Source organism: Dromiciops gliroides, chromosome 1 (genome assembly GCF_019393635.1).
Source record: "Dromiciops gliroides isolate mDroGli1 chromosome 1, mDroGli1.pri, whole genome shotgun sequence".
Classification (NCBI taxonomy): domain Eukaryota; kingdom Metazoa; phylum Chordata; class Mammalia; order Microbiotheria; family Microbiotheriidae; genus Dromiciops; species Dromiciops gliroides.
This window is the reverse complement of record NC_057861.1, coordinates 16,585,188-16,598,781: the sequence shown is the minus strand read 5'-3', so window position 1 is coordinate 16,598,781 and position 13,594 is coordinate 16,585,188. Positions and strand designations below refer to the sequence as shown.

Below are 13,594 nucleotides of genomic sequence, written 5' to 3'. Positions count from 1 at the left end.
GGGGTATCCATTGGTGAATGAACAGATGAGGAAATGAATACAGTGAGGCCACTTTTAACTCATAAAAGTTGGGGGGTTTCATTTTTGATGCTGATTTGTGTTCATGTTGTCAGCACGGAAGTCTATACAAGTGTGCTGGGGGCGCGGCAGTGGGTAGAGTTGTATTTTGGGGATGTGGAGGGATATCGTCTGTCTCTTTTTTCTCTTTTTCTGTACAGCAGCAGCCAGAAACAACCCTTCAGCAAATAAGCTGCCGAATACGAGGTAACAATTTTCTTTGGGTGTCTGTCACATGAGAAAGTCATCAGATCATTGGCTGGTCCCTCTGGGGCATGCAGTCCAGCTGGACTCCCTCCAGGAGAACTTAAAAGACCTCTGTCATTGTGTCTTGCATGGAATACTTTCAAAGCTTTGAGGCAACACTCTTCTCCTGCTCACTTTACCTCTACAAAGCTATTTCTGCTTCAAACACGGCTTTTTGTTTTCCTTAAAGGATGGATGATTGACTTAAGTCAGTCATAGACTATCGGCTAGCATTTCTGTGTCAGCCAACTCTGATGCCAGACATTTCAAGTGCTTGGAGTGACATTTCCCCACCACTAATTAGCTAGATGACCTTGGACAAGTCTCAACCTAAATTTCCTTATTTATAAATGAGAAGGTTGTAGATTATAGGACTTCTGGGGTTCCTTCTAGCTATAAGGTCTCAGATGTGTAATAGACTTTGTTAATAGCTCTTAAGAAGGCAAAAATTACAATGGCATTTGCTCTCATTTGAAACTTTCAGTTATTATTGGTAAAAAATCGGGTAACAGTTTACCTCAGTTGTTTTCTAGTTCCCTATCCCTCCCTCCATATGAAACAAAGAGTCCATTTCTTCTGAACTTGAGAATTCCCGTTCCTTCAGAAGTTAATTTCATACTAACGAATCCTTCTTCCTCATTTTCTCATGGTTATGTTTGTGGATGGAAAATGTGGAAAACCAATTTGTGGTGTCTTTTAGATTCTAAACTCCTCACTGAGTATAGAATGAAAGCTCTTTGCAGTCAGGGACTATTTCCTTTAGGAATTTAATTCCCTGTTTGAATTGAATCCAGCAACAGAGTGAGGCACAGGAAGTTTAAATCAGTCTTCAGATGGCTGGAATTTTAGAAATCTTTAGGAAGTTGGTGTCCTCGACTAATAGGAATCATTAACTCTTTACAATAGAAATGAAGTCATGTATTATTTCCCAGACTCATTTCTGGAAGTAACAAATCATGTAAGTGGTCCTTTAAGAACCACAGACATTTCTGTAAGATAAGTCAGTTTTCCTCTAAATAAAATATCAAAAAGATGATTAAATAAGAAAATGTTAGCCCCCATTAACAATGAAAGGCAGCCTGGGGTATGAAAGAGGTGGAGAAGGGCTGGGTTCCAGTCCCATCTCTGACACAGTCTGGCTGGGTGACTCTGGGGAAGTGTCCTGACCTCTCCATGACCTCATCAGCTCTCAGAGACCGTAAGTTAGGCAGAAGGTGCCAGGGTGCTTTGGTAGAGGGAGCTTTGCCACTGAGATGCTCCCTACCCCAGGGAAAAAAACAGAATCCCAAACGAAATAGGATCAGTCCTTAGAATTGGCACAAGATCATTTCTTTGGAAGAAACTAAAGCTGGAGGGAGCTTTGGCCCTCAGCCAGAGGAGCGTCCCCACGGGCCCTGGGACTGCAGATGATATTGGCGCCCCAAGCCCAGTGCTTGGGGCACAGCAGGTGCTTGATAAGTACCGTTAGCTGATTGAATTGTATGGTATCTTAAAACCCCAAATATTTTTGCAAGTTTTTTCTTCATTCATGTCCCTAAAATTGTTTTTCTCTTAAATGTGGTATTTAAAAAGCTAGGTTTCCTTTTGACGGTCACTCTATTTGTTTGTTTGTTTATTTATTTGTTTGGAATTTTCTCACCTTACATGTAAAAACAAATTGTAACATCGGTTTTGAAAACTTTGTGTTCCAAATTCTCATCCTTCCTCCCTATCCCCCCCTTAAGAACTCAAGCAATTCAATGTAAGTTATACAAGTGCAGTTGTGCAAAACAGAGCAGACAAAAACACTTTAGAAAAGGGAGCTAACAGCAGCAACAAAATACACTTCCATCTGTATTCAGGTACCGTCAGTTCTTTCTCTGGGCATGGATCGCACTTTTCATATGTCCTTCAGAGTTGTCTTGGATCATTGCATTGCTGAAAATAGCCAAGTCGCTCACAGCAGATCATCTCACAATATTACTGCTACTTTGTATAGTTAGGTTTCCTTTTGAAATAAGATTCGTCTGGAAAGTCTAACAAGTGTCACCCCAGTTGTGTTATGGAAATCAATGGGAAGATAGCTTTCCGTTGCAGACGTTGGCCTTGCAGTCCTCTCTGCTCCCCAGATAGAGGAGCCTCCCGTGGAATGGGGGAGGGGGGAGGATTCAAGGATAAAAGGCTGTTTTCTGTTCTAGGGGCACCTCACCCCATGTCCAGCACCTGGAAGTCTCAGCACCCTTTCCACGGGAGGCTTACCAGTAACATGGTCTGCAAGCACTGTGAGCACCAGGTAAATCAAAAGTGTTCCCAGCCTCTTGGCATTTGCCCAGGTGGGGAGAGGGGTGGTCTCCATGCTGAGGAGATTCCAAGGGGCCCCACGCCGAGGGCAGACTTGGCCATGCAGCTTCTGTGCTCATCCTGAGCCCACTTAGATGTGATCTCCAGTCTTAAGCCTGTCCCAGGCATAGGGGCAGCTGTGCCCAGTGAGGCGCATTCATTAGCTCCCTACGAACAGGGTGATGTTACACTAAGAGAGACGCTACTAAGAACTGACAGGATTTTGAGTCTAAGGGTTGGGTCTATACACACTATGAAATGACCAGTTCTGTTGGGTGGGCAGTGGTGGTTTGTTGGTTGGTTGTTTTTTTTTTGGCGGAGCAATGAGGGTTAAGTGACTTACTCACTGTCACACAGCTAGTAATTGTCAAGTGTCTGAGGTCGAATTTGAACTCAGGTCCTCCTGAATCCAGGGCTGGTGCTTTCTCCACTGCTCCACCTAGCTGCCCCCAGTAGTGGTGGTTTAAAAAAAATACCCTTCACTCAAATATAACCAGATGTACGATTTTAGATTTAGAGCCAGAAGGGACCTAAGAGGTCCGATGCCAGCCCATCTTCCACATTCTGCAGGCGAGAAAGCGAAGGCCCTCAACCTTTGCCTAGGGTCGCACAGGTGATCCAAGGTTTGAACCCTGCCCAGGTTTGTTACTCCCCAGGGACCGTGCTGCCTCCTCAATTTGGGCAGACAAACAAAATCTCAGGGCAGGAAATTACTTGAGGGGCCATCCACCCAGCCTGTGCCCACATCCTTATGGGCGCCCATGCAGCCTTTCCAGGCTAGGACACCTGGTTCCACGCCAAGCATCCCTCACACCCCTTGTCACCCACAAGACTAATGCAGCTTCCCTACGTGTATTCTGTGGTGCCTTCGCTTGACCTTCGGCTCTTTGGAATTTCTGCCCTGCTTTGTTTCAGAGTCCTGTGCGATACGACACCTTCGACAGTCTTTCTTTAAGCATCCCCGCTGCTCCGTGGGTAGGTACTGAGCTGTGGCTTGTTTTCTCTAGATCTGGAAGGGGAAGGTCCTTAAGCATTCTTCTGACATAGGCAGGCACACTCCTGAATCCTCTAAGACCCACCCTAAAGGTTTCGTCCCCGGGATCTGCTGTCCCCGTCCCTGTAGAAGTGTGGAGAGGTTGCCTCGCCTGCTGCGGGGGGGGGGGGGGGATGTCAGAAGCATGTCCAGCAGCACTGAGAAGTCACTGCCTTGCTTGGTCCCAACCTTTTTACTCTATCTGTGGCTGGCTTGGGGAATCCCCAGGTAAGGGGATCTTCTGTCCTCCATAGCCATGTGAAGAAGCTTCCTTTGCATTCCTCAGAGGCAGAGAGCTGTGGGATCTCCAGCTTTACCCACCATAAAAGGGAATTTCCTTTCTTCTACTCTAGGGTCGCCCACTGACCCTGGACCACTGCCTTCATCATTTCATCTCATCAGAATCCGTCAGGGATGTTGTGTGTGACAACTGCACCAAGGTATCTTTCCCTGCCTCACTGCATCTCTGTTTCACGTAGCCCTTCTCCCGACCACATCAAACATTACCTCCTTTTGGCTACCTCCATTTTCACCTGCGGCCAGAGAATATGGTGTTCGGCCAAACAGGATGGAAGTCTTTGAAGTTGAGTCTCCATCTTGCCCTTTCTTCTACTCCAGTGATTATTGATGGACTGGTAATGGGGTCAGTGGAAATAACTAAGAAGGGATGGGGATTAAGAAGTTAATTAGGGTAGGCAGATGTCAGAGGTCTGACCTCCAGTTACAAAGTTAATTTGATCCCCTCAGTGCCAGTAGCACAGTTGAGTCAATGTAACCTTGACCTCATCCGCAGCCTCCAATGTAAGATCAAATGAAGACGGCCTGTGTTATGGCAGTGACTCACAGCATATAAAACACTTACATCCGTTTTCTCATTCATGACTTAACAGTCCTATGAGGCAGACGAGGCAAATTGAATCTTCTTCTTTTGTAAAGAAGAGAAAAACAAGTGATCAGAGGTTAAGGGATTGGCTTTAAGGTCCCAGGGTCATGACTCTGAGCCGGGACCGGTGATTCAGGCCTGGGTCCTTTTCATCACGCTACACTTCTCTTCCTTCCCTTAATTCTGCAGAGATGCCGATGGTAGGAATGGCATGTTCTTTATTTCAGATTGAGGCAGAAGGGACCCTGAATGGGGAAGTGGTGGAACACCAGAGAACCACGTTTGTCAAACAGTTAAAGCTTGGGAAGGTGAGACGATGCATGTGATCGATCAGCAGATAACGTTCATGGGGGCCTGCAAGAGACTCTGGCACTCAAGGCTCATTCTCCTCTTGTTCCGTTTGTCCCTGTAGCTTCCTCAGTGTCTGTGCATCCATCTGCAAAGGCTGAGCTGGTCCAACCAGGGCACCCCTCTGAAACGCCACGAACACGTGCAGTTTAATGAATTCCTCATCTTGGATATCTATAAGTATCGCCTCCCTGGCTGCGAGCCACGCCGACACAGCCCCAGACTGGAGGAGGAGGGCACGGCAGTCCCCAAACCAGGTATCCGATGGCTCGCCCACTGTTTGAGGCCACTCTAGGAAGAGAGACCGTGTGTGGGCGTGTGGCCTTAGGCAGCGAGGCTGGCCGACCGCCCAGTCAGGATCTCTGGCTGTGCTCCGAGGCCCCTCTCCGTCCTGGAGCAGTTAAGTGATTCCAGGGCAGTCATCACTGGAGAACAGAATGAGGGTGATGCTGTGTCTGCATCTTGGTGGTGAGGGGAGGTGGCTCGTTCCCTTGGCCCTGTGATTTCATGAAGGCAACGAAATCCCTACTGTGGACACACCCACCTCCCTGCACCGGGGCAGCTGCGGCCAGTAACTTAGAGTCCTGGAGAGGTGCCTGGGGGCTGCAGTATTGTAGGAATAATTGTATTAGAAATTAATGAACTACTATCTCTTTGTAGATGACTCTCAGAGCTGTAAATGCAGCTGTCTCTTGTGGGCTTCAGTCTCCTGTCAGCACTTTGCCTTGCTGGACATTTAAACTCAACGTGTCCAAAACTGAGCTCGTGTCTTTCCCCTCGGGTCCCTCCCTTTACCCAACCTAACCTCTGCTGTCCAAGGTAGTCGTGCTTTCATTCTCCCAGGTCAGTCTGGGTCAGCTATGTTGTCATCACTTTTGCTGGAAGGACCCTGTGGTCTCTCTTGTCGTGTAAAGCTCAGTCTCATCGCTAACCCCATGCATCCAGTCAGGCGCCAGATCCTGCTGTTTGTTCCCCCGCAGCAGCTCTCACCTCTGAGCTCTTACCTCTTGACTCACAGGGCCAGTGTCACGGCTCACCTTGACCGCTGTGGACTCCTGATGGGCTTCCTCCTAATCGGGCTCCCTGCCTTGAGTCTTCCTCATGGCTCCCAAACCATTCTCCTTAAGCACAGATGTGACTGAGTCACTCCCATCCTCAGTCAACTCCCCTGGCCCCATAATGCCTCTGGGTGAAAATAGAAGGCCCTCTGATTGGGCGGGGCTAGGTTGTGAGTGCTTTAGAAGCTAACCGGTTTCTCTCTGTGCCCCATCTCCTGGCCTTGTACCTCTGCCCTGGCCCTCCTGCCTGGGATTTCCTCTCTCCCAACATCCCCACTCTTCTTTCAAATGCAGCTCAAGGACCACCTGACACATAAAGCCCTTCCTGCTGCCCCTGACTGCCCCATGCTCCTCCCTCGGCTACCTTGTACGTCACTGTAGTTATTCTGCATACACTTACGAAGCAAGAATTATTGCGGTCTGACTCACTTTCGAATAACCTCTCAGCTGCTTATTCTAAATTTGTTCCCATATTTAATTTTATTATCCCAACCTCTGGAATAAATAATTAAACCTGCAGTTTCTTTCTCATTAATCATGTCGCTCAAACTCCCCTCCCAGTTCATTTATTGAGTGAACTGAAGAAATTTCCTTTTGTAGTTATTTATCTCTAAATATATTGAATGGAGCAACTAGAAGGCCCAGTGGCTAGAGCACTAGTCTTGTAGTCAGGAAGGCTCTTACTCATGAGTTCAAATCCAGCCTCAGACACTTATTAGCTGTGTGACCCTGAGCGAGTCACTTAACCCTGTTTGCCTCAGTTCTTCATCTCTAAAAAATGAGCTGGAGAAGGAAATGGCAAACCACTCCAGTGTCTTTGCCAAGAAAACCCCAAATGGAGACTCAGACATGACTAAAACAATAAACGATAACAAAATATATTGAATATTTTAATCTCCTGTGATTAAATATATTCAGATTACTAAACATATAATTTATTAATAAACTAAATAATTAGATAATTATATAGAACATTTTGGCATTGCAAAGGATCATAACCAGAGGTGCCTCCGACCCTCACTCTAATAGCAGATTTTTTTTTTTAGTCTTCTAGAAACACTATTTCACTCTTCAGTTCAATCCAGAGACTGACTAGAGTTAACTTAGTTCCTAAATCTAAATTCTTTTTTCTTTCTTTTCTCTTTAGCCATCACAGCAGTCCCTTTATCTCTTCTAAAACTACCCCTATTAACAGCCTCTCTCTATCTAGGCTTATTCCTTAATAAAATCCTTTTATGATGCTTCTTCTTAACATAGTTTCTAGACAGTTATAACAAGAAATTTCTCCTGACCATCTTTTCTCTGTCTTCTCCTTCATAGATCCTTATAGAGCCAAGATAAAAAACCAGGCACATTCCTTGTCTCCATAGGGAGAAGCACCTCAGAAGGATGACAGCTTTTACTGTAGCTCTTAACCACCAGCACAAATGGACTTTTTTTATAACATCACACTTGGCTCTTAAAGATCCAGTCACATCCTCTAGTCTCTGTGGGAGGGCCTCATGAAACAAGTGTTAAGTTTCTGTAGCTAGAGTATTCAGCCCTTCCCCCCACATTAAATTCATGTTAATATTAGATATAATGTTCATCTATGAACACCACTTGACAGACTGCTTTCAGTAATGAGAGAAAACAGCAGGGCATTAACAACAGTAACAATGATAACGGTTCAATAGATGACACCAGTGACAATTGCAGGATAAAATCATCCATTTAAGCGACTGGTGTGATACAAGCTCATTACCAGTATTTTAGGATTCCTGTCACTTGTTCTGCTACCCTAAGGAGCCCCTGGGGTTCAGCGCTTCCCCCTTGTCTGAACTGGGATCCTCCCCCATCCTGGGCCGAGTTTAGGAGATGTAGGTTCGGCTTCTCTGCTGGCTGGGAAACAAGCCGGGCTTCGGTTCCTGGGATGGCTGGTTCAATGGAGCAGCTCCCCTTGGTGCACCACCGACCGGTCCTCTTGTCTCAGAATGATGATGTTTTGTTTATCTAAAGGTCCCCAGCTTTCCAGTTTCTTTTTTGGCTCTGCCATATCACATTTAGGTTTTCCTGCCTAGTTATTTCATTTCTCCCATGTTCTCTGACCATCAGTTTCCTGGCGGAACCTTGTCATATGGTTGAGTAATTGATTTTTTGTTTGTTTGGTTGGTTTTTGGTTTTTGGTTTTTTGGTGAGGCAATGGGGTTAAGTGACTTGCCCGGGGTCACACAGCTAGTAAGTGTCAAGTGTCTGAGGCCGCATTTGAACTCAGGTCCTCCTGAATCCAAGGCCGGTGCTCTATCCACTGCGCCACCTAGCTGCCCCGAGTAATTGATTTTTAAAAGAAAAGCAGACCTCAGTTCTCATATCACCACTTGTTTCTCAGTATTAACTTCTTAGTTCTTGGAGTTGAGCTTCAGCTGAGCCAAATGAAGACTCTGCTCTTGAACGCACTTGGTGCCTTTTAGGGCCATTGAGTCGACACTTGCTTTTCTCCCTGGGTGTCAGGAGCAGTATTTCTGTACCAAACTGTTGTGAACTAGATGGATGGATGATGTCCTTCTGATCGTTTTGGGGGTCCGGCCAACTCCCTACCTGGCCCTGCAATTCCTTCCTGATGCCCATGCGATTCGTTGGAACTCGGCTTCCCACACCTCTGAGTGCCTCATCCCTCATCGCTCCGTCCACACCGTTCCCACAAAAGGCATTTCTATCACTTTTCTTGTCCTGACCACAGTGGTCCTACTCTTGCATGACAGACTGTGCCGCTGCAAGCTCATCTTTCTCCTCGTGTAGGTCTGACATAGAAGTAAAATTAGACGCAGGGTTTACTAGGCTGCAGCAGAGGACAGACATTAGCCAAGATAGTGGGGTGCTCCTCTGAGCCCAGCTGCTCGGCATTGGTCATGGTCAGGAGCCTCAGAGAGGCGGGGGGAGCCTCCCCATAGCCTTTTGTCTTCCGCTGAACAGGGGGCTACAGTGACCACTGGAGCCAGCTCAGTGTCAGCTGCCTGGGGTAGGGTCTTTGGAAAGCTGGCCACCTCTTCATAGCAGAGCCCCGTGGGTGACAGATTGTGCCTTGCCATGAGCAGGCAGCCTGTTGTACCCTTTGTTCTCTGGGTCCTTTATCTTCACACTTGTCTGTGCCACATTTTCATATGTAATATAGATGTCTCTGAACCTGTTACCAGAGCAACTCTCTGACTGTGCTTTGCCCAGGAGGATCCTACAGCAGGGGCTTTGGGGGGGGGTGATACGGACCCTTTTGACAGTTTGGTGACACCGAGAGACTCCTCAGTTTTGTTTTCAGTCCATAAAATAAGATGCATAATAATTACACAGGAAACCCTACTCTTGGGAAATACAGTGGCCAAGTTAAAACAAACAAACAAGTTTTGGACCCCAGGCAAAGTACTCCCTGTCTTGGAATTAGAATTCGGTGTCCTGGTTGGCAAACTTTCTCTGCAAGGATATCCCTTTAGTCAGTCTCTCCTGTGGGATATTTTTCTACTCAGTTCTGGGGATCCAGCCCCAGCTTCACACCCATGAGTTCTCCTTTTCTCCTTTAAGCAATGTAGCTGTAGCCCTTCTTAGATCTTCCAACCTCCTTTTCCTATTAAGGCTTCTATTTTCTTGCCCAGCTCCTCAGAAGGGATATGTTAGACTCCATAGGCCTGATCTTACTATGAATTACTCTTGCCTGGGCATGGCACTGATGCTCAGGGTCCTAAGGATAACCTTAATGTGGTAGATAATCAGTCTTCTTACTTCCCACTGTAGCTTCTGAGCCCATACCAGTGGGTTTCCCACTTATACAAAGTAATCATAGTTGTCCCTTCCTACTTGGTGGAATGTTTGGCTAAGAAATGTTAGTTTCGGGGCAGCTAGGTGGTGCAGTGGATAGAGCACTGGCCCTGGAATCAGGAGTACCTGAGTTCAAATCTGGCCTCAGACACTTAACACTTATTAGCTGTGTGACCCTGGGCAAGTCACTTAACCCCCATTGCCTCACTTAAAAAAAAAAAAGAAAGAAAGAAAGAAAGAAATGTTAGTTTCCAGGGCTGATTACTCTGAGTGTGATGATTGTGGCCTAAGATCTTGCTGCTCCAAATTGCCAAAAATCCCTTTCCCTTGCAGCCTCTGCTCAGCCTGGCAGGACCAAAGCACTTTTTGTCAATGGGGCTTGCTCCTCCCCAATGCTGCTACCAACCCCAGGAAACTTTTCTCTCCCAGGTGTTCCTGACTATAGGTAAGTGGCTGCCAACACATTTGTTTTATGCATCATAAGCTACCAGGAATTCTCCTAGCCTTGTTTATTCTTTTGTCTTTATATCCCTAGCACTTAGTATAGTTTCTGACATATAATAAATGCTTTATTGATTGATCCTGAATATTTCTAAGAGCAAATTAGCATTTTCAAGTATATTTGTTCATGAGGATCCAAAGACAAATTTAGTTTTTGTTTAGATTTAAGATGGATTTCATGGTTTAAAACAGGGGAGAGTGTATTCACTGGTATCAAATGAGCTAGATTCAAGTCCTGGCTCTGACTCTTTCCTGGTTTTTTTGTCCTTTAAGTGTCCAACTTAAAATCCACCACTCTGGAATTCCATTTCTCCATCTGAAAAAGCACTAGGTCCCTTCTCCCTCAAAATGCTATAGTTCTGGGGCAGCTAGGTGGCGCAGTGGATAGAGCACCGGCCCTGGATTCAGGAGGACCTGAGTTCAAATCCAGCCTCAGACACTTGACACTTACTAGCTGTGTGACCCTGGGCAAGTCACTTAACCCCCATTGCCTCACTAAAAAAAAAAAAAAATGCTATAGTTCTGGGACGTCCTTTAATGTGTTTGTTGAAAATGGTCGTGTCTCGTTTGCTTGGCCTTCAGCTCTTCGGTGTACCTCTTCCGGCTGATGGCTGTCGTAGTCCATCATGGAGATATGCATTCTGGTCACTTTGTGACTTACCGACGCTCTCCTCCTTCTGCGAAGAACCCTCTGTCCGCCAGCAGCCAGTGGTTGTGGGTCTCGGATGACGCCGTTCGAAAGGCAAGCTTGCAGGAGGTCTTGTCTTCGAGCGCCTATCTGCTCTTTTACGAGCGGGTCCTTTCAAAAGCCCCACAACACCAAAGTCAGGAATACAAGTCTGAAGAGTGAAACCGCCGAGGGCCGGGCCGAGCAGAGTGCTCAACACTGTTCAGAACAAAACCCCTAAATCTTCTCTGCCTACGCTATGAAACAGCCTGACTGCAGTCCTTGGACATTCCGGTGTGGTGGCGATGGCGGGCGCTTCTCAGGAGCCGTCGTCTCCTGATCCATGCTCAAACCAAGACACTGGAAGCGGGTCTGATCGCGGCAGGCCCTCTGGAGCATCAGGGGGTGGGAAGCACCCGTCGTGTCTACTGGACATCTTCAGCCCTGGCTGACACTGGGGACTGCAGAGGTCCAGAAGCCCAAGGCCGCCTCTTCACACGTGGATTGGTAAATTGCAAGTTTTAAGGAGATTCACTTTGTCCAGTTCTAAAAAACTTCAGGTCCGATCTCCCTACTCAAAAGTAGGCTTGTAGAAGCTGTGAGTGAGAACTTCCATAGTTATTAAAGGCAGCCATTTCAGAGATAAGAAGTGCCTTCCCCTTGTTTAAATGATTATAGTCCAGCCAGTCACTTTTGTCATGGGTCATGTCCAAAACCTGTGTAGCTCAGTGAAGCTGAGAACAACCTCTTGAGATGCCTGACTCCCTGTTTTCTTAGCAGAGGAGCCGATGCAGCCCACTTTTGTATGTCCTTTTCTAACAGGTCAGGTCTTTCCATGTTGGAAGAGGGCCTGGCCAAGGCGAACCGCTGTGTCCTTTGTAACAAAAAAACTTCCTTGCTGTCTGAGCCTCGTGTGTGTGTGTGTGACCTGCACAAGGCCGGGTGTGCTTCGCACATCCTAAGTGTCCGTGCTCTGGTTTGGTCAGCTCGTCCTAGGCTGTCCTGACATAGGGCAGCCTGGTACGGACCTCAGAGCTGGGTCACTCACGAGGGATGTGAATTCAAGCTAGTCTGGTCCTGCTCCAAAGCGGAACTGGCCCCTTCTTTCAAAAGCAGCTCCAGCGGCCATGTAGAATAGCTGTGTTTATCACCCAGCACCCTGTCACCGCACATATGTACGTACACACACACACACACACGCAAACATCTGTATAGTCAATTCATTCCCCACATGCTCCTGTGCACATTTTGCTCATAAGACTATTATAATAAGTACCCATTTTAATCATGTTCTCATTGCCTTTTTTCAGAGTTCTTAAGGCCAGGTACCAGACTCTAGGGCTGAAAAACTTGTTAGCTGCCTAGGGCCTGCCTGTGTTTTATTTAAGGTTTTAAAAACTAGATAAAGCAAGAATCATGTCTACACTAAAACCGCAAACTCTCCAGAGATAAGACTTGGGCTCAGATGCATCCAGAAAGCCTCTCAAGTTAAGATCTGCCAATCTGTCTGCCCAAGATGGTGCATTTGTGTAAGAATTTCCGAGTGAGGCCTTCTTTTCCATCTTGGCTCAGCAGGGTGTGCTCTGAAGATGCCTTGGGGTGGGGCTTGCTCAGTCCCAGCTCACAGGCCTGAATGATTCCCTGCACTTTGCTGCTCGCTTCAGCTCATTCCTTCACCCCGTTGGTTTTGACCCTGAAATGAATGGATCTGCTCTTGCCCCAGGCCAGAGAAGCAAGCACGGGACAGATCTAGGCTGCGTCCTTGAGTTAGCACTTGCTGAAATGCTGCAGATTTCCTTCAGAGAGACGTGAACAGGGAGGTTTTTAAGTGGCATCTCTCTGCAGGTCAGAAGAGAGGCTTAGCCCAAGGTAGATAACTGTGAAAGACGTTTGCAGAGAGAAAAACCATTAACTATGTTCTGTAAAATGTGACAGTTCTCTAATTTATTAGCAATTATTACCCGAAAGCCAGATGACTGATTTTTGAGGTTGGGGTAAATGATTAATTTAGTTCCTCATGGCAAAACTGAAGTTTAATGAGTAGTTTCCAGTACAAACCACTGGTTTTGTGCCTCTGCTAAGAGCATCTGTTTTTGTACCTGCTGTGTGGATTATGGCAATAAAGACTCTTTATTAAAAAGGTAAATTGGCAGTGGTTTTGCAGCTTACGTTTCATTGCAAAGACAAAAGTCTGTAAGACAGTCTTCAACAAATCAACATGTGCTGTTTTATCCTCTTTAAATTTTGCATTCTGGGTGACTACCGTGCTTTGTTTCCCATGCTGCTGCTGTCTGAAATGCCAACTAGCCCCTCCTTGACAGAGAACCATAAGGAAAATTGATTTTTCTATCAAAAAAAAACAAGGCTTAATGAGAGTGAAGAAAAGCATTTATCTTTTAGAAAGCAGAATCTTACGAAATGTCAGATTGACCCGTGGAGCCAGAATCCTTTTTCTTACAGGGAGGCTGTGATACCAGTGGACGTTGGTGGGGTAGTTCATCATTAGTAAACTCCCATGGGCCAGCTGAACCTTCACCACCTCAACACGCCGTGAGGGCTCTTTCCCTCGGGAATCTCTGTGCCGAAAGAAGAAGTCCCGGCAGGCTCCAAAGGATACAGACGCGATGGGGCTCTGGGGAGCCAACTCACTCTCATCATCCCGGTGTTCTCCGATGTGATCACAGCCATCTTTGTAT

The 13,594-nt window shown here is 46.6% G+C and overlaps 2 protein-coding genes across 5 annotated transcripts in view; one reads left to right on the top strand and one right to left on the bottom strand.

Annotated features, from left to right (window-relative positions):
• The window catches only part of USP30 (ubiquitin specific peptidase 30), a 27,938-nt gene extending 14,625 nt beyond the window's left edge, over positions 1-13,313 (top strand). Inside the window, exons 6-13 of one of the 2 annotated variants that reach the window (XM_043974890.1) lie at positions 222-264; positions 2,481-2,575; positions 3,538-3,597; positions 4,009-4,095; positions 4,766-4,846; positions 4,951-5,143; positions 10,064-10,175; positions 10,814-13,313. In XM_043974890.1, the coding sequence (XP_043830825.1) occupies positions 222-264; positions 2,481-2,575; positions 3,538-3,597; positions 4,009-4,095; positions 4,766-4,846; positions 4,951-5,143; positions 10,064-10,175; positions 10,814-11,081 (939 nt within the window). In that variant the 3' untranslated portion in view covers positions 11,082-13,313. Of the gene's footprint in view, positions 1-218; positions 265-2,480; positions 2,576-3,537; positions 3,598-4,008; positions 4,096-4,765; positions 4,847-4,950; positions 5,144-10,063; positions 10,176-10,813 lie in introns of both variants that reach the window. The other variant, XM_043974883.1, reaches the window with a different exon arrangement.
• The window catches only part of ALKBH2 (alkB homolog 2, alpha-ketoglutarate dependent dioxygenase), a 32,764-nt gene continuing 32,457 nt past the window's right edge, over positions 13,288-13,594 (bottom strand). For all 3 annotated transcript variants that reach the window (XM_043974907.1, XM_043974900.1, XM_043974917.1), the window contains exon 4: positions 13,288-13,594. In XM_043974907.1, the coding sequence (XP_043830842.1) occupies positions 13,288-13,594 (307 nt within the window).